Source organism: Ischnura elegans, chromosome 3, assembly GCF_921293095.1.
Source record: "Ischnura elegans chromosome 3, ioIscEleg1.1, whole genome shotgun sequence".
NCBI lineage: Eukaryota > Metazoa > Arthropoda > Insecta > Odonata > Coenagrionidae > Ischnura > Ischnura elegans.
The window spans coordinates 57,565,128-57,586,543 of NC_060248.1; the positions used below are offsets into that span (position 1 = coordinate 57,565,128).

The following is a 21,416-nucleotide window of genomic DNA, read 5'->3' on the forward strand; positions in this document are numbered from 1 at the left end:
AGCAGTACGCATGGTTCAAGGTATGTTATAAATATCGTTTGTATAAGCTTTGAACGGGATCAAAGTTGGTCGAGTTTCGAAAAAAGTCTTTCCAATTTTTTTTTTCAAAATTTCAACAAATTATAGCGAATCGCTAACCATTTCTACTTCCAAAGTTGGATACAAAATATGGGCCATTGTGGTTTAAGATTTATTAAAATGATTTACCAACTTATTTTTGTATTAACGATGTTTTTATGTTCCTCATCCGTGCATGATACCATCCCTGACTTAGATTACTACTCTTTTATGTGTTGTTTTGTTTGAATATTTGAAAATTTTACATCGATAAAAACTAAGAATTTATGTGAACGATTTGAGAAATTTTTTAGCGTATCTATCCCCAAAAATCATTTTGTATTTTAAAATTTACGATACCGAAAATAATTTTTCCAACTGTCACGATGGCTCACACGGAACTTACGACCAGGGATTGCAAAGGAAACTAGACGAAAGCCAAAACCACTAAAAATTCAATAGTTTCGTTCCTAGGAAGGAAATGAAAAAATAGAACGAAATGGATTTAAGCCCAGGGAGCTCAACTTAGGCTCGAAACGACATCGGAGTCACAACTCATTCGGGTCGAAACTAAACTAAAACTCTGGTACGAAACGAAACGCAGATAATATTTCACACCGGAGGGACCACGTGCTTCACCTTCGAATAGTTTAGTTTCCACCCACGCGCCGAGTACGAAGTATGGTCGAATGAAGTAGATGTTCGGCCTACCGCCATTAAATGCATGGGGCACTCATATTTTTACCATTGACAGGAGAACGGTGAACGCAAACAGGCCATTTGATTTTTGAGTTCAATATTTTAACCTCTCTAACGTATGTCACCATTCCGTTGGACTAGTGTCCTTGTCGTAGTGGAAAGGCTTGCTCGTTCCTATGACTCCTGGAGCTCTGCTGGCGGAATTATTCCCGGTGGGGCCACCCAGATAGGTCGAAGCGTAGGAGCCAGACGAAAGTTGGTTCACGTGATGGTATCACGTAAAAAAACACTGTTGGAATGGAAGTGGGAAACACTACCAACAATCTCTTCCCTGAAAATATGGAGTTTGATCGAACTAGCCTCGGATGGAATCGCGGTCCCAGTCCTTAAGGGCGGGTGTCGTAGGTGGCAGCGAGGTCGGCAAGGTCCTTGGAGTCCGTATCATGCGAAATCCTTTCAGATACATGTCATCATTTTTTTCAGCATCAGCGACAGCATCCAAGGAAGAGGATAAGATAGCCAAGAGGATGGAGAAGAAGAAGGATTAGATGAATGTATGGACAACTAATGTGAGGACAATGATGAGGGCGGGTAAACTAGAAAATATAAAAAAGGAAATGGATAAAGGGAGGATAGATATCTTAGGATTATGCGTGGAGATGTGGAGGGATGGGGGGGACTATTGGAGTGATGGTTATAGATTTATATCTACTGGTGGGGAGGAAAGCCAGCGATGGGTAGCTTTAGTATTAAACGGGAAGATGGGTAAGCGTGTGGTAGCTATAGACCAGGTGAGCGATAGGATTGTGGTGGTAGAAATTGAGGCGCGGCACACCAACCTCGTGGCGGGTAAAGTTTACATGCCCACTAACAATCGTAGAGAGGAAGAAGTAGATGAGGTGTATGAACAGCTCGAGGAAATAATTAGAGACACCCCGGGTAAGAAAAATCACTTGCCTTCCCTGCTGACGACTAGTAAGTACTGTGACTGTCTGTCACGGTATATGTAATATACATGTAAATAGTTATCACGGTATATACATGTAAAAATTTAATCAAATTTGCATTACTTGCATACGATAAGAGTAACCAGAGAATAAATTTGGCTTACATCGACTCAAGGGCTTGGTGTAATTTTTCAAGTTATACAAATTTAAAAATCAATATTATCGAAATGGTTCTTAGAGTATTAATTTCTTGTTAGGTGTATAAAAGAGGAATATTAGCTTACCGTGGCCACTTCATTCCTGTTGGCTACGCTACCAGCTAGTATGAGCAACCCTCTGTGTAAAAAGAACAATATGAGGGATAATATTGTCCGTAATCCATTCAAGCAACTTAACTCATCCTTTGGCGTAGAGGTGTCCAGCAAAGTTCTCATATTAGACCTGAAAGAGAATGCGAGGAAGGTTCGAACTAATACACCTGTGGAAAGAAAAAAAAAGAATCAATTTGTGTGATAGGGGTTGTACCAAATATCAATTTTTATTTGGACAAATTTCGAAAAACATTCTTTTTTCTATCATCCCCGGGTTGAAATCATTTTTGCAAAAAAAAAAAAAAACAGGATGCACGGGTTCTCCACCGCGAAATCTTCTCCTTGGCTGCCGACGTTTCAGGATACGAGTCGTACTCCATTCTTAAGGCTCGTTCTGCCTTGAGGATGGGCTACGACTCGTGCCTCAAAAAGTCGGCAGCCATGTAGGAGATTACTCGGTGGAGCTTCACTGCCAGCATACTTTGGTAAAGAATCAGGTCTTCTTTCAAAACAGGTTATTTATGGCTGAGCTTCCGTATCTCTCCGTCATAACGTACCTCTTCTCTCATTCCTCTTGTTTCCATTTCTCTCGTGTATTTCGGTGTTATGTGCATAGTGTTATACAGCATATTGAAGAAAGGCATCGATTGACTTGAAATATTTGTGGAGGTGAATTCAAAAAATGTTTAGAGTATCCGATGAAATTATTTCCTTTTGTTTATAGACGTATGGGTTAATGGAAATTGGACGTTTACGGCGGGTAGGAGACGTAAAATTTCATTCCATATCTTTATCTATTCTATCAGGGCGTGACGAAATCATGTGTTAGTGTTGTAGGTTGTTGTGTTTTAAAGGTTTTGCCAACAAAAACTTAAATATTTGAATTTTCTTCGCTTAATAGAAATGAGTAAATTTTTAAATTAATTAAGGAAGGTGATTGGTCAGCCGTATTGGAGGACATTATGGTAACTCAAATGGCAAAGTACGTATATCACTGAGCACGTAAAGTTTCTGCCTGATTGTGAGTGTAATGATGATGATTTGAAGGGGCCGGAAAAACATTTCTTCAAAGGAGTTTTATTTCAGATTATATTAATTTTTATTAATAATCCTGCTCATGGTATGGTATTAAATAGGTTATTATGAAATATGGTTATAATTTTAATTCTAATTTGAGAGCATTTATGAAGTAAGGTAGTATCATATCGTTGCTCAACGAAAATGGAATTAAATGAGGAATGCTATTGGAATTGCCATTCACCCCAAAAATATTATCTAAGTAAGTTGGAGGTCGTTTTGTTGCAATTGTGGAGTTTAACAACTGTTCTCAGCTTGTTCCTTACCTATATAAAGGTTGAATAGAAGAAACCCGTAGTCCAAGTCCATCATAGCGAATAACGATTTCTGATGAACCCGAATATTATTTTCACGGAAAATTGTATTCTTAGTATCATTATTATTTACTTCTTATTCCCAAGCTCTAACGGAAGGAAATTATATATTCAATGGATTTCCAACTAATTTGGTTAACTTTTCTTGGTTACAGCATCGTAAGACCAACTTGTAATCTTGTAAAAGTGGATCAATACACAATGTTTTTCGCTATTCGATGTAATTGAATAATTTTATATTAAATTAAGGATAATTATATCAGGTAGGAACATATAAAGCTAATAAATGCTTTAGTAAAACATTCAGGGAAAATATTTGGGCCTAAAATGTATATCGTTTGAAATTATTATCTTTTCTCGGCTTATTTTGGACTATTTTTTCACTTTTGGAACATACCTTATTTTTACTGAGGCCAACTAGAATATTGGTTAGGTTTTGTTAATAGATTTGACATCGGTTTGCGTAAAACATGTTCCTAATACTTTTTACTTAATTCTTACCTTCTCTTTTTGGATCTTCACCTTTTTTCTCCTTCCTTTTTTCATAAACCGCTCCCATTATGCCGACGAGTGTCATAGCCAGGGAGAATAACCTGTTAGTGCAAAAACGATTTTCATTGATCATCCCAAAAAATGTCATTTATGTCTCAATGTTATTAACGTTTTTGTTACCTCTAGGAAGTGTGAATGGTGATACAAATAATATTAGGAAAACAGGAAATATTCATTTATGAATGTCACCGGGAAAACATTTAATTAGGATTTAACGTTTACTTTTCGCAACGGGGTTCGAATGTTAGGTGTGGTTACGCGGTACTTCGACTCGTTAGAGTTGATGAATTAACGTAAAAATGCACCGTGTAACTAACCAACTTGTGTGAATGCATGCACAGAAAATTGAACCTGTTCCAATTTAGTTTAAGTAATATTTCATACCGGCCCACTAAAACCGTTCATCAATTTAGGAATAAACTCGTACGTGTTTATGTACCATCCAAACAAGTCCTTAAAGCAGTCGTTTTTCTCGAAGAAATTTTTGGATTCATCAAAAACTTTCTTCGAAATATATGGATCCCTGGATTTCGAGATATCCTTTTCTAATTTGGTTCATACCTTCGTACATGTTCCGTTCGGGTTCACAAGAATCATGCACGAAATTAACTCGCACGGATCAGGGCATCATGCAACCAAACCTTGAGAAGTTCAGTGCGAAGGAGCTTTGGGACTCGAGTGAGTTCCTGAGATATTAACGTCACAACCGAGTCGGGTTTGATACAGGATCGGGCCTTGAGTAATATCTGGAATACATCCCGTAGTTTTCCACTCACATCACTCCCTGTGGTCGGGTGAGGTCGCGATCTCCTAGCGAGCAGGAGGTTTCCGTGGTGAGCAGTCGCAGTTTGACGGTGGAGTTGAGCGGGGCCAGCCACTCCGCGAGCGCCCCCTCGACGTCCTTCAACGTGCACGAGTGCGGGACACACACGCCCATCGACAGGGGCGTGACACTGGGGAAGAAAATGATGCCCTGGGGGTATGAATGAATGGATGAGTTAATTTTTATTTTGCTCTAGGATAAACCTAAAATATTAAAGAAAAAAATACACATACGTATAATGTTCTACTCTAAAAAAATATTATTTTGACAAAATATACCATATAAGCGATACAAAAAATAAATCTTCGTCTTTGAAAAAATCGTAGAAAGGCTTCACAAGTATAAAAAAAGGTTTGGAAAACCGCGCAATGAAATATTCAATACCAGGTTAACAAAAATATAAGTTAAATGGGTTCGTTCTCATATATATAGAAAACTTTGATAACAACAAAATATAAAAATGATAAAGAAACTTAAATACTTGCCAACAAAAAACTATATACTTGTATAGTCTTCATTTAACGATTGATTCGTTAAGCTGAAAAGATGTGAAGTAGATAATGCTGCGGGTTCGGGGAATTTGAAATTATAAGAAGAAAAAGCATTAGAATAGGAAAGTTTCAAGGAGAGAGAAAGAAAAATGAAATAATGGGATTCAAAATCCGCACGAAAATTGCGGTATCACCGGCAGGCCGTGGCGGATTGAGATCGTTGTTTTGTTGGTCGATTCATTACTTTCTTCGGTGCCCTCGCGGCATGCAAAACACCTTTACTTTTTGTTTGAAGTCAGATATAAATATATATAACATATATAGTTAAGGCAATAAAAGCATAAATTGGAGATTCACCGTAAACATTACCACTTCTTTATTTTTTTCAGAAATATACCGAATCCTTCGATGCTAGCAGTGACATTAAAAGAATATAAGCCTTTGATCAATCTTAGAAATTTTCCTTTTTTCATATTGCCTTATTAAATATTTCATCACGTTATATCTTAGTTTATTATATATATAATCTATTTTGCTCTAGGATAAACCTATAATATTAAAGAAAGAAAATACATATACATATCATGTTCTACTCTGAATAAATCATTTTGACAGAATTTACCATATCAGCGATGCAAAAAAACAATTATTGAAGAAATGGTAGCAAGGCTTAACAACTAAAAAAATGTTTGAAAAACCGCGCAATGAAATGCGATAGTGAAAACTCTCATAATTATCTCGTATTCAACTGGAGGCTAAGTATTTTGCGAACTTAGGCTGATAAAAAAAGTTCAGAATTTTTTAGGGGTTAAATCACTTTTCTATAATTATTTTCGGCGCTAATAGTTATGGTAACTTAATTGCGAGCATGACAACTGTACTTCAGGTCTCGGAGGTTATAGATTTCTTCAATTATTTTGGCCAGAGCCGAATGAATTCAAGGCATTTGTATGGCTGTTGACTTGATGAAATAATTGGAAGCGGAGAGATGCATTTTTGAAGTTGCCAATGATAAGAATTCATGAAGATACGTCTCTTTCGGGTAATACACCGCGTGGGTCCATTGTTCTCGGACGACAGTTTCGCCGGCGTTACAGTCGGCTTCCTCAGGTCAGTGAAGTAATGATGCAGTGAATTGGCCGCCTTATATATCTGTCCGTAGAGGCTAGGTCATCTGTGATTGGCTGTCGCTGCTGTGTCTTTTTCCACGCAAAACTCGTTTCCAGGCATGCGGAAGGGGATAGCCGTCTTCCCTATTGAAATTATCTTGAGTCTTGCTTATTTCGATGGCTTCCCGTATCAGGCGTGGAAAATATCTCCTTAAAGGAGAGAGACGTATCTTCATACTCATCGACCCGCGGAAGCCTGCATAAGGATAAGAATTCATATTTTGATCCGTTTTTGCATAATGATTTCGGACGCAGAAAATCGTGGAATTTTGGGGTGTTCCATTGGAAAATGTTTGAATTCTTCGTAAAAATTATGTCAAATTGATTTTAGCTGAATGTTTCACTTGCAGTGACTTAAGTTACTCTTGAATATTCCTTATATTCAGTTCACGCTTTTTCAGCTCTGTAATTGAATGTTGATGAATAATATTAAATGATTCTCATGCTTGTATCTTTTATATAAATCAATTATTGGTACTGTCTACGACCGTTTTTTATATCTGGCTGGCAATGTGGTAATCCTTGATTGTTTGCAGTTGTCCTCAAACTAAACGAATACGTTAAGAACAACTGCATATGCTCGGAGCAATCGCATACTTTCATGGAGAAAAAAATAAATGTTTATTAATTGCAATCGGGCAAATTCCTTTTTTTAAATGCTGGTATTGATTCCTACGATGTTTTATTCCCAGTGAAATTCGCAAATTGTTATTTTTAGTTCTCCTAGTAGTATTTGAATTACAATTCTTATTTCTAAATTTCACTTAAAATTCAATGAGTATTCCCATTAATTAATTTATATAAAATTTTATATAGTAAAAAATTTAGAGGAAGGAATGAAAATTATGGAAGAAAATAAATGTTGAGAAAACGAAAGTCATGAGATTAAATGATGGCGAAAATGTGAATGTTATTATCCATGGATAAAAGAATGAGGAAGTTGGAAAGTATAGAAATCAAGTAAGCATGCCGACTGAAGACTGGTGGAGTGAGACAGAGATCACGACAGGAATAGCCATGGGAAAGGAAGCGCTTAATAAGATGAGAGTGGTGTTATGAAGCAGCATGAACTTAGAGCTTAGGGAGAGACTGGTGAAATGCTATGCGTGCAGTGTTGTGTAAATTCGAAACGTGGAACTTGGGAACAAGATAAAGGGACAGGATCAACGCTTTTGAGATTTGGGTGCGGAGGATACTGGCGAGAGTGAAGTGGATGAGTAAAGTGAGGAATGAGGAAGTGCTGGATAGATTTGGGGAGGAAAGAAGTTTATTGAGAACTATATAAAAAAGAAAGGGGAATCGGTTGGGAATATTTTAAGAGGGAAGGAGATTTTAAATACAGCAGTTGAGGGAATAGTGGAAGGAGAAAAGAGGAAGAAGAAGGCTGAACATGACGGAGGAAGGTTAAAAAGACGGTATGAGGCAACCAAGGAGGAAGCCTCTGATTGGAGGAGGTGGAGAAAACTTAGGTGTTTGGGACCTGCCAGTAGATGATGATAGAAGCTGAACTACTCATCGCCAGTTGAAAACAATTCATTTTTCGTCCACAACAGAAGAAATATCGACGGCGGTTTTTACCCATGATAAAAACTGCAAATGATAATTTCCACCCTTAAATGTAAAACTCTCCTAACCACCATGATTTCGACATTCTACGTCATTTTCAAGGTCATAGAGTGTCAAAACCACGGTCGGTAGTATAGTTTTAAATAAAGTGTGAAAATTATCTACTATTTTTAGTTTTTATCATTTAAATCTCTGCAAGGACAATATTAAAATATATATCGCATTTCCACCAAGCCAAGCCTGTAACATTTTATACGGTGGTTTCTACGACGCTAAGTTACCAACGGGTGGATGTCAGTTTCTCATGCCTCTTAACTTGTCAGAAGGATCAAAGCAAAAATAATACTCACATCGTCGATGTCATTCTTCGTCATGTCATTGGCGTGGATGTGGTCGTAGATTTCCTTCAGATCTCCGCTGCTACTCGAATCCTTATCCCTTGGGTCAGCGAAAATCCGAAAGCTACAGTACTGCCCCCGGATGTTTTCCGCATCGTCTTTGGCGGCCTCAGGCCTGGATGTCACTTGGAGACACTGCCGATCATTCCCCAGCCAGTTCACGTTCCCTGCCATTACACCCGAAGCTATCTTCCCTGAGGCGTCGTACACTGAGAGGGCGGAAAATACTTTTAGGGTCAGTCACGAATAGACCTGGTTTTACTCGATAATTCCTAAACTTAAACATAATCTTATTTGTAACATAACAGCAGGCCATTAATGCTTAGAATGAAGGGGATTATAAATTACTTTAATTATATATTAGGTAATTAAGTATTAAATTACAGTAGCTCGGCATATTTTATAGGATGAATCACTATGCATGATAGTATAATATTATTCGGTTTTGTGTTTCTTAGATAATTTTTTTCCCTGTCGGGTATTTCAGGGAATAAGTGAAAAAATACCGTCCCATTATCTCTTAGGTGTAATAAGCACATTTGTGTGACGTACTTTGTACGGCCCAGAGCTTCAACTCGTGCAGTTCTTTGAGGTAGGTGAGCGCGTGATTCTTGCATTCCAAATTCTTTACGGAATCATAGGTCGGGGCGAATGGTGGAAGAGTCACGAATGGAAACGGGAGCGATGTTCCTCTGTTCTCCGCACTCACGATCACTGGAAATAAAATGACATAAGTTATATAATATGTTTCACATAAACTTTAAAGTGTATTCGTATACACTTTTATGATTTATACAGTTCGGATATAAAACAATACACTATATTAATGGATGAAAGATGATGATAATCCTTGTACGTTGTTCAGTTGCTGAAATCCATTTGAAAGAAAATAAATTCTTCAAGGCCGTACTCTTTGGTGGGAAAACTGGGGGACGGGAAGTTACAAGGCTACCAGGGGGGGGGGGGCATTCAGGGTAATAAACGGAAATCAAGTTAAATCACTATGAAACAAAACAATCGCGCAGCTCACTCACTCACCTTGAAGATTTGCTCTAAGGAACCCGAGGGTCTCAATCACGCACACATTCAGGTCTGCGAAGCTTCCGTTTACGCCAGTGACCCACTCACACACAAGAAACAGGCAAAATTATGCGCTGGAATCCATGATGAAGTGTTACACTGAATTGAAGCGTAATTAGTCCTCTACGTTAACTCGTAAAAGGCCGTTTTACACGGTACACGGAATTGCGCAGTCTGACGTACGTGTGAAGGCGCAATCAAAATTGCGTCGTGTAAAGCGGAGAATTGCTAGAACACATGCGAGAATGCGTGGATGCGAGACGGCAAAATAGCCCCTATTCTAATTTCGTTCATGCATTCGCGCAATTCCACGCCATTTTAGAAATTAATGCAGCTCTAACCTGCGCAATTCCGTGTAGCGTGTAAAACGGCCTTAAGACTTTATAACTGCTAATGTCAGTGTGTTTTACCTACGAAGCGATTTTACACATGCACTCTACGTAGGGCATTAAGGCGAGGCAATCGACAAGCGAGGTCATTTGCGCCAGTCATGGAAGGATTGGGGGTGAAAGGTGTGAAAAAAACCGGCAAGGTATGCCTGAATTTTACGATCTCGTGAATAATACCGAATGAAATTCTCACATCAACAGTATTTTTAAAATGGGGCCGAACGTTGTCAGACCCGAAATCGTTATTCATTGAAAAAATTCGATGCATGGAAGGAAATTTAAGGAACGACGAAAAACAAGCTTCCACATTCACCTATTCTCCGTAATTTAGAAAATATGTGAAAGTTTCCGCCCACTTATCATAAGTTGGTGACGTTATTGGAGTTTATTTTCATTAACTCTTTCAAGAAGATCCGATTGAATGAATTAAATGGTCTCTACAGTGTAAATAGCAACAAAAATTGCGCCCAAGCTCTCCAAGAGTGCGTTGAAGGGTTGAAGCCGTCGATTTTCCGCCGCGAGATGCAGTAAGTGACGCGTCTAGGAGCGGAAAATATAGTTTTATTTCATTAAAATTCTATATGATAATTGATAATAAAAAAATTGAGAACGAGTTCAGTTTAGACGAATTTAGAGACTGATTATTCATTGTCATGATAAAGTTTTCCCACTCTCTTCGAGTATTTACTCAAATTAGGAATATTTTAATTTATAATATCTCTGCCAGGTTGAGCTGACATTCCTCCTCGCGTTGTATGCGCACTGTGCAGCTGTCTCATGACACGCGGAGATGGCAACCCATACGGCCTTGTCCTCTCAAGCCATTTAATCCATGGGAGACAATGGGACTTGGGTTGCATAATAGGTTGGAGCTCGGCGCTAAATCAACCATCATGTATTAATTGACGTATTATCGTCCGTGAAATGCTCTAAGCGCGCTCGAAAGGTCACTCATGGATTCGCAGATTCTTATGAAACTACCCTTATTTCCAAAAGTAACCTTTAGTCCAATCGCTGCTGAAGGAAATTATAAAATTCGTGAGTATATTCTCCATATGAAGTTTAATTTAGTCACTCATACATGCGCTTCATTTTTAACGAGTGAGTTGCATTATACAGGATGTTTCTGAAGGGATCTGCCATACTTCAGGAGGTCGTGGGAATTTTTAAGATGTGCAATTATAATCGAAGGGGTGAGAAGGCGAGGGATACTAGTGATTTCTTTTTTCCAAAGAGAGTTTGGTACAGAAATTAGGTAAAGAAAGCAAACGAGATCTTTAGCTTTATTTACTTTCAGGCTCAGTCAAGATCACGCCGAGCCAAGATCAAAATTGCTATTTAGTTTTACTGAATACGTATATATTAATCGCTATGTTCCCATGTCATGGTCCGAAATCCTCGGCGTTAGGAAGTAGCAATCATTCCTGTGTACCCACTGTGTTGTTTGAATGGAAGACTATCAGATAACGTTTGGTACATTATCGTTAAAGGTGACGTTTCATAAAGTTGCTAATAAGAGATGGATTATTGTTACTGCTTGAAGAACGGTTTTATTGTCAATGTAATGTGGAAGCAAAATACTTTAAAAGTACAAGTAATTGGTAGAGTACATTGTTTTCTTTGATCCGCTGTGGGAGCAGGCTCAACGGACTTGCACCTCCAGCTCGCTGCAACGAACAGCCTTGCTTCCCGCGAACTGGTAATGGCCCGGCGCGGCCCCGTTTGGCAACATGGCATTAATAGAATTTCTTTACAATTACAGATATCAACATTTTTATACATTACGGATCATAGAAAAATGAAATATAAATTAAAAAGTGCTTCTATCAGTTTTATTTTTTATTTCGAGGTAAACTGTACTACTAGATAATGTTTAAAATTTTTCGTTAATTAACGACAAATCATGTGTTAAAAAAATACGTAAAAGCCATTTTCTTCATCCACACAAATGTATGCAACTTATTGTGGAAAATGAATGCTGTAGACGTTGTAGTTTTTCCTAGGTTGACTCACTAAGTTCATGAAGTTGACAAAACGGCTAATTTTACGGTGCGCGGAGTCGCTTATTGCACTGGTGTGTCTACATTTTTGATTTTTCATAAAAAAATACAGCGAAATGTAGATTAAAATTTTCTTTAAAATTACGTAGGTATTATTCATTATTTTTGCACGCGCAGAAGCCCATACATAATTTTTCAAAGTACAGCGGCACATCATTTTGACGCCGATAGTAGGTCATTCACTCCACTGACGGAAACTTTGGGGATGAAAGGTGACAGAAAAAAACTGGGGTGAGCGCTAGCCTGCTCTTTGACTGGAAGTAATGACAGCAAGGACAACACGGCTTAGCGTTTTGTTTGACGCATAGAGTTGTGTATCTGAAATAAAAGTCGTCGTACGTATACATCGTAATAGGGTCTATTGTTGTGTTGCGGGTTGCACAAATTTAGATGTTTTCCTCGTACATTCCGTCGCTAATATCTCGGAAAGTATTGAGCGTTTGCCGCTGACACAAACACTAAACCTCGTAGGTATCCATTCCCTATCACCTGGAAAAATTGATTCTCTCGAAATTGAGTTGATAATTTCTTAAAAATGATATACAGGGTGAGCCTAAAGTATTGCCCTGATTATTAAAAAAATATTACAGAATAACCGTTTGACATGATAACTTTTTTTCTGGGACAACATCAAGGACAGTGTTAACCATACCAGTTGCTGACATCGACGAACTAAAGGCTAGGATACAGGCTGCTGTGGGTACTGTGACAGAACATGTGTTACAAAACACCTGGCGGAAATGGGAATACCACTTCGATATTCTCCCAACTACCAAGGGGGCACACGTTAAAGCATGAGAGTCACTTTCTTACTTGTTTGTTCTTGTTACTCTCCGTCGCTTATTGCGGGCGTTCGAGATGTGGGTGCGGAGAAGAATGATGAAGGTAAAGGGGAAAGAGAGGAGAGGGAACGACGAAGTGCTGGACATGGTAACACTGGTAAAACTAGTAACACTGACCTATGTGACATTATCAAATTTAAATTGTTATCCCAAACGGTTATTCGGTAATAAGTTTTATAATCAGGGTAAAACTTTATGCTTACCTTGTATATATCTCGTCTCTCGGACGAAACTCTAAAAAAAGATATTAGATCGACTAAGCATACCTGAGAGCGAGGCCAAGAAGACGAGGAGACGTAACATTTTCGGCTCCTCCAGCTGTCTCGTGAAAATGTGGTCTAAGAACGAGTAGATGATTCATCGATAGCTGTTCTTGTAATCAGTCACGTGATCCTGTCACCAAAACTTATCACCGTCGATCACCTAAAACGATTTTTTTCTACCGCACCACAAACCGGACTGAACTGGGAATATGGGCGACGAGCTTATCTAGTCTTGGGGTCAGAATTTGGCCGACGTATTTTCTTTTCGGTCCTATCTTCGATGAGGTTACATTGACTTTAGATGAAGAATTTTGACAAATCCCTCCCGCTGAACAAACATTATGCTATGCGGGCTTCTGTTTTCAAGTGAAACGATGCTAGAAATGGATGTAGAAATCATTATGAAGCTGATAGTTTCTATTTGGAATCTGTTTAACCATATTCTTTGCACTGGATGAAAAACAAGTGACTTATACGCAGTCAGGCGCACGAGTGTATATTAGTATACGCCAAGGATGAAGTTCACCATGAAAAATATATTTGGCTTAGAATAAACAAAATGATATTCATCGCAAAAAATGTCCTGAAGAAGGTATAATAGTGAAACGTTGACGAAAATTTTGCATTTAAGTGTTAACACATTTATGCCGAAAATTCTTTTACGCAAAACTGTATTAATTTTTGATTTTTCTAATTTGCAAATCACCTCCTATTAGATTGTATTTCCGATTAATAGTTTTCCGCACTTACCGAGCCCATTTATTATCGTGTCGACGCCGCGTTGTATCTTAATGGGTGTTGTGGTGAAAAAATGATGTTGTAACTTTTATATTTTTATTGTTCTTGATTATTTATGTTGTTTTATTTTATCGTTATTTTTATTATCTGTCTAGGACATAATTTTTTTGGAGTAAAATTGTGGTCAAGTGCGATGGATCGACTGCGAGATCTTACGAGAAAGAACACAAGAAAATTAATATTGTATCGGTTTTTGAGCTTTTCTAGTCAAATATTGTCTGCATCATAAAAAACGCGTCATACTTTTGTTCTTAAAAAGGGTGCAGACTGGAGTATATTTCGTAATACATTCAATAATTTATATTCGCATTAACAGTATTATATGTGTATTATTAGGCTTTTTCTCGGCATTTTGTGATCTAGAAGATTGCACCCGAGTGAAGAGGTCAATGCTGGGGTTAATTGGGATAGGGTAGGTACTCTTAAAAATATTATCTCTTAAAAATTTTTGAAGTGTCCACTCTTAATTAAATACGATTTTTATGCTTTATTTTCTTCTGTTATTGATCTCATAAGGTAGAGAAACCACCTACCCCATCACCCAGACGGAGAATACATCTCCATAAATTATGTGTGGCAACAATTACTCCCTTCCTACAACCTCCGTGCTTAGGAACAAATGCGTCTCTCTTGTATCCTTCATTATGAGATCTCGCAATCTTTATTTCCATTAACGTGTCGCGTTCAAGAAATTATTTCGACAGAGATGGGGTGCGATTAAATCTTATAGGGGTAGATTTTGGAAATAGCTCAATTTGGAGAGGGTAATATTTCAGCTCTCTTCTAAAAATTTCAGGAAGATCCATTCTTGTTTCAAAATGGTGTTTACGATTGCTTCGATTATGACATCATTAACTTAGGGTTTCCTATCAGAATGATCTTCAAAGCATTCCTATAATGAGACGTAATTGAATAATCGCAAATTAATTTTCAAATATTTTAGGTACAACACTATAATTTATCTACGCTACGATATTGAAAACGAATATTCTGGGGATTTCCTTATCTTTAGATTTTTTTCTATACGAGTCCACCCAGATACGGAATGATGAGTTAGTATCATCATCATCATCATCATTGGTCAACAATCCTAGGATCGGTTTGACGCAGCTCTCCACTCAGTTCTCCTATCAGCTAATCTTTTCACACCTACGTATTTCTTCTCTTTCACATCCTTCTTCTCTTGTTCCATTGATCCATATTTTGTTTGAGGATTTCCTTTTCCATTCTTGCCTTCCACTTGTCCTTCGACGATTGTCTTCATCAGGCCATCATGTCTCAAGATGTGGCCTATAAGGTTGTTCCGTCTTCTTGTTAGGGTTTTCATGAGGCTTCTCTTCTCTCCTACCCTTCTTAGGAATTCCTCGTTACTAACTCGGGCGATCCATTTGATTTTCAGTAGTTAATGAGTTAGTATATTAATCTATTTACTACGCATAAGTATCTCGAAATCCATGTAAAAAAATAATGGTGTTACAAAATCAAGTGGGGCGTATTGTGAGCTTGTGTTTTTGTTAAATGAACGCAATCACAATCAAAATCGAATTTTACCCAGTGCCCATGGCCTTGGAATATTAGACCTCTTCCTTATGGATCACGAAGAAGAATACAGCTTTCTATAGGAGTTCTCATTTAATTTTTGAAGCTGTCGATGTGTTAGACTATACTTCATGTGTAAATAAGCCGATTGCCGATCGATCCATAACCATCGGAAATGGTGATGCTGCTTACCTTAGTAATTTATTGACCGCAAGCGGGTAGTGAGTTTTCATGGAATGTGTTGTATCTACGTGGGAAAAAATTTAATTGGTTTTTTCGCGGGAATCGATGGAGCAATCATTGATTTTCGGGTCATTCATACTTATTTAGTCCATTCGAGCCTTACTTTAATAATATTCATACCCCCCAAATGTGCGCTGTTTTCCTTAGTTTTCACCTAATCAAAGCTTCTCGTGCTCAGAATAAATGCCTGAATTAAGTCTTTCGTCTACTAGGTATATTATCCGGATCTCATTCCTCATTATCCAACGCAGCGCTCAGAAGATTACGCTGGCCACAAGGCCGCGTATCAAGTCAGTTACTGTACTCCATTGGCCACCGATGATTCATGAAGTTTTTGTTCCCAGATTTAAAGGAGCCGTCATGCATGTTAATAGGTTTGCACTAACCTTCACTAGCCAGAAAAATACCAAGGGCATGAATTGAACCTCTACCCCTCAATAGCGACGTTGTGGCCAACGTAATCTTCTAAGGGCTGCGTTGGATTATGGGGAATGAGGTCTAGAGGTCTTCTGTGAGAGATAGAGTTAAGATTGCCGATGCAATGCTTTGAATTCTTGAACCTAATTCTATCGTGTTCCGAGTCGCGAGCATCAATATGTTTTAAAATATTTTCTTAGTAAGCTGTATGCTTCCAATTTTCATCTTTAGACGCATATTCATTCGAAATCACATATATTGCTCCACTTTGATTCCGCATAATTTTATGTAATCTTTTTTTATCCTGTACTTTGATCCAAAAAAATTTCATACCGCAGGGAGAGAAGGTAACGGATAATTTTCACCTCATCGATACATTGCAGGCTATATATGTGATTTAGAATAAATATGGGTCTAAAAATGAAAATGGTAAACATTCAGCTTACAAAAAAATTATTTAATTCTGCCATCCAATCGTTACGAATAAAATCAGAAGAACTAAGAGCGATGGATTGGAATGAACTATTTTGTGCCTTGAAGATGATTTATTTATAGTAAAATTGAAACCTTTGTCGGGATTAAAAGTTTAAATCGTGGAAAATTGCATGTTATTCTTTCGATATGGAAATATTCCACTCAATCATGCTTCGTTCTTCTGATGATATTCAAGGTGTTGCCGGACGAATTTGTGTTGGCATGGGGGTAAATCATAATGATGTCGGTAGTAATACACTAGTGTCCAAAAATGAAGCGTATGTTACGATTAAGCAGGGAGACATGAAATAAACGCCAAATCGATTGACATGTGCATCTATCAGCCTTACTTGATCTCTCTGTGTAGGAAAAAGAGTATTCCCTGCTTTTACTGGTGACGAAACCAAAAGGTAAAAACGGCCAGTAGCTGAACGCAATATTCCATTAGTATTGCATGTCAGACATTGCAGACAAGTTCTATTTGTTATTGTCAAAGGTGTATGTATACCTTCGCTATCAGAACCTTTCTGGCACAGTTTTTTTTTATAATTTATGTGACACATGGTGTGTTTCAGCTTCCGTTTGTTAGGTAATCCGTTTGACATACTATCTGGCGGCATGGCATCGTTTATAATAATAATAATATCATTTATTGTTCTTGTACATTGTCCATTAAGAACACATTATGGTTATAGCGTACAAACCAGCGCATAATACACAAATTACCAAATGCATAGCTAGAAACTATAGGCATAGGCGGATTCATTACAGTGAAATATGGCATAAAAATATAAGAAGCATAATAGAAAGTTATACACTTTTAAAGGGTTTGTATAAATAAAAAAATCTGTCCTTGAGGGCAGACGAAGAGATAGAATCTTTCACATCCTTTGTTATGCTGTTCCATTATAAAGCTCCGTCAATAGAGAAAGATTTTTCATAGGTGGTATTTCTGTGTAGGGGAGTGATAAGAAAATCAGAAGCCGTTCTAGTCAAAATTAGTGATCATGGTTAACTTTTGCACAGTACTATATTACATGCGAGGCTTACCTGCATGGATGAACCAGAGCAGGAGAGTGACGAGGCGATTCATTCCTGGAGTTTATCCGTGGCACTCGGTGTCGTCCCGTGCTCGACGGACCCGCGACTGATGTTGACTGATTGGTTTCGCGGGCAGACGCGAGAAAAAGCGCCCATAGGTGCACCTTTATTTGAGAACTCCGGTAATAATTTATGGGTTCAGAAGGTTAAGTAATCTTACCTTCGATAACATTCTGCAGGCATAAACTTCGGTCCCCTGCCGATAGAGTGGGTTTCTCTTCTATTGCTGACTTCCTGACGTAATCCCCCTTTTTTGTCTACCAAGGTTTTTTTTACTCCCTGGATGACAGTGGCAATAGTCGACGCCACCTTTCATCGATGTTAATAGTCGTTCCGAACGCTCGTTTTTTCGTCATTGGCGTCACTATCCTCTCACTATGACGTGCGTCGAGGAAAATGCTAATGGTAAACATTTTTTTCAGCGCCAATCATGCAAAGTTGTACAAGTTTCAAGAAATATTTTCGGATTCTCAACCAGGTAAATTCAGTCGTATTGGCCGACGTTTATGAAAACGACTCGTCTTTCGAAAAAAAAGAAAACAACCATGATCACTAATTTTTACTACAATGGCTCCTGATTTTCTTATCACTCCCCTACGCAGAACTACCACCTATGAAAAACCTATCTCTATTGTCGGAGCACGATTATGGAACAGTATAACAAAGGACGTGAAAGATACTCTCTCTTCGTTTGCTTTCAAGGACAGATTTTTCGATTTATACAATAGAAAGCAAAGATTTTTCGTTTTCTTTTCTTTGCGGTGTGAAATTTCACTTTTTCGTCGTATCTTATATTTTTCATACATCTACTGAATTAAAATCTGATGCTTTCCCGGCGAATGTAATCGAAAAAGGCTATTCGGGATTCCAGGCAGAACGGAGGGAGACCACCAGGCTGGAAGCCAGAATGGCCTTTTTCGAATCTACTGAATTATGTCATTAAAATGCGATTACAGATCTGAGTGCACGACCGCTCGTTCACTCAGACCCAATTGAGTTCATACCCGTGATCGTTGCTCTTTGCTACTTGCAACTGAATAGGTATCAAATTTCATGGTTTGATGGTTTAGAAGCCACATTTTCTTCATAAATGGCTCGCGAATGTTACGAAAGGGGATCCTCAAGTCGGCCTATAAATGTGATGTCACCGCATTATTATTCTCAGTCCGTGGATGTCACCCACCGCCACTCGCGTCGCCGACGGACAAATTGATCCGAGTATCACGGGCAAATAAGGTATGATCGTGGATATTAACCGAAATGTATACAAACGATGATGTGATCTATCAAATTCATAACTTTCCAATGCTATTCCTCGCAATTACAAACATTATTCTGAAAAATATAGGAAAAAAATGGGTCGCATTGCACTCATCACCATTCCTCGGATATTTATGAAAACCGATTAAAATGCGACCGATGAGGTAACAGAAAACAGCCTTGTATGGGATGTAATTGGAACTCGCACATGTAGTCCGCTTGAAGTGGCTGTTGGTAATTACTCACTGAATCAAATCACGCATTTGTGAAAAAAAGGGCAATGGAAAAAATATTGCCCCTCTCTCTGTCTTGGCTCGGGTTCTATGCTTAAAAATTTAGCAAGATGTAAAACGGCAAAGGAGGAAATGACGTGGAGCTGCCTCACTTGGTGGTTCTTTATTTTCTATACACAACTATACTAAAATTGTAACGCGCGGAAGAATTTTACGGAGTGAGATCTCGCACTGCTTCGTGACTGGCTCAATTCACTTTCTTTCAGCGACTCTAATCGAAGGCTTCATCCTAAATTCCAATGCTCAATGGAGTTTTTTTGTCCCGGTTACGCCATAATATAGTGCGGTGTGAATGCTGGAATTTACATTCAATGACAGCGTAGTGGCACGCCTTTATAGATGTTGCTTAATAGTAGATGGTTGACAACTTATGGTTAATACTATTTTTAATTGAATATAATCAGGGATTTGCTTGCCCCAAGATTTACTTGCGGTCAGAAATGGGTTTGCGGCAGATCTGCTTAGCAGTTTTGTATAATTTGTGAACGTTTATCTAAAGGTAACGTATATACATTTAATATTGATGATCGTTAGAGAGAAGAGCTTATCTATTAATACTCTAAAAAGCACTATATTTTACTGCTAAACGAATTTTTTTCAGGCATAAATTTGAAATCGTAGGATAAATGGGTAACGAAATGGAAAACCGATGGAATTTTCCAAACTATTTCAAATTAATTACGTAAAAATCAAAGCTGTAGCATGCTGATCAAACTGAAATCGGTTGCACCGAGTGTCTTAAAAATAACAAAAGGCCACCTTCAAGTCTACCATGTGAAATGACGTTTCTATATGCATTGGTGAGAGGCTATCCTTAATCTATTTAGCTACAAACAGGGTTGGGGGAGTGCGGACATTGTCTATGCAGGTCTACATCTACCCCGCAAGCCGCCTCAATAGGAGTGTGGTGGGAGATGTTAGCGTTATCCTGTTCGAGAAGAGAAAAAAAAGGTGCAAGTTGTGAGATGTTTGACTGCATGAGATCTAGCTTTGATTGAAGTCCTTTATTGATCGGAAAAAAATGGAACTATGTTAATCCGATCGTAAAAATATCTCTTTTTTTCTCGTGTCGACCAGACTTGAAAATATTGCTTGGTTCCAAAGACCGCAATAAATGGCAATTGATCATGCTGAATGATCATTCGAATGAAATCTTTCGCCGTGTATAATGGAAAAAATTCGCGAATTAACCGTCATGCGCATGATCATTCTGGGAAAATTAGAATATGGTCAATTTTGCTCGTATGATTTCAAGGCTCGAATAATCAGGCGTCATTCAGCATGATCAATCACCGTGTATTACTGCCTTAATATGATGTTCTACATGTCAGTATGAATGATATCTTCTTTTTTATTTCAAGTAGTCTAAGCCTAGCACGTAACCTTCGAGTTTCTTACGGCTCCCTGCCTGGCTCGTGTAATCACTAAGTATATATTTCTTATGAGAAACAATCGCAGAATTAACTCAAACAAGGGTGAGATGAAGATTCTAAATGAGTAATCCCAGATCATGCGTTCTTCCTCTTCGCTCTCAATTAGTGTCTGTTAGTGTATTTGATTTGCTAATCCTGACGATGACGTGTGAATTTCTTTTTTATTTCAGTTGGAAATTTTATTTTCGCCAAATTTTACGCCCCCCAAAGAAGGGGAGTTATTAGGAGTTTAGTGTCACCTATTTATGTGTATTTATAATTCACTCTGTCCATTTTCTGTAAGTATATTGAGGATGGTATATTGAAGGTATTGAAGTAACAATGTTTTCCCGTGCTTTTGGCTGCTTCACTGTTATCATGGGCGCACTGATTTTACCTACACCGTGTACCGTACGTGTGTGTGTCTGCTGATTTAAAATCTGAGTGGAAAACCCTACAGAATTGAAAGACCTTTCTATTTCACATACATTTATTGGTCATTGATGAAATATCGTAAAAAATGACAAGATAAATAATACTGATGGACTAAGAAAATTCTGCACATGATTCATGAGAACATTTGAATAAAAAGGAGAGTACAAAGGTTATTATTGTCTTCTTATACATGTGTCTCACTCCTTTTTAGGACCCTCAATGGATTGTTTTTTTGCTGAAAAGAAAGAAATAAGTAAAATGAGGCATGGTTAAAAGAAAAAATGTATAACCCCATTTTTTGGGTGCATATTTCTGTACTTTCTTACACCTCGGAGGTTGAAATCTACCTTTCGGCTAAATAATGGGTAAAATTTAATTTTAAAAAGCTATTTGTAGTGCAAAGGTG

General features: G+C 38.0%; 2 protein-coding genes across 2 annotated transcripts in view; both read right to left on the bottom strand.

The window, feature by feature from the left end:
- LOC124155845 (nose resistant to fluoxetine protein 6-like) overlaps window positions 1-17,671 on the bottom strand; it is a 29,265-nt gene extending 11,594 nt beyond the window's left edge. The window contains exons 1-6 of the mRNA XM_046529995.1: window positions 17,560-17,671; window positions 8,957-9,118; window positions 8,357-8,613; window positions 4,734-4,930; window positions 3,907-3,998; window positions 1,988-2,181 (exon numbers count right to left, since the gene is read on the bottom strand). Coding sequence (XP_046385951.1) covers window positions 1,988-2,181; window positions 3,907-3,998; window positions 4,734-4,930; window positions 8,357-8,613; window positions 8,957-9,118; window positions 17,560-17,602 — 945 coding nt within the window. The 5' untranslated portion in view covers window positions 17,603-17,671. The remainder of the gene's footprint in view (window positions 1-1,987; window positions 2,182-3,906; window positions 3,999-4,733; window positions 4,931-8,356; window positions 8,614-8,956; window positions 9,119-17,559) is intronic.
- Window positions 17,672-21,076: 3,405 nt separating this feature from the next.
- LOC124155184 (nose resistant to fluoxetine protein 6-like) overlaps window positions 21,077-21,416 on the bottom strand; it is a 29,188-nt gene continuing 28,848 nt past the window's right edge. Inside the window, exon 14 of the mRNA XM_046528900.1 lies at window positions 21,077-21,245. Within this exon, the coding sequence (XP_046384856.1) occupies window positions 21,208-21,245 (38 nt within the window). The 3' untranslated portion in view covers window positions 21,077-21,207. The remainder of the gene's footprint in view (window positions 21,246-21,416) is intronic.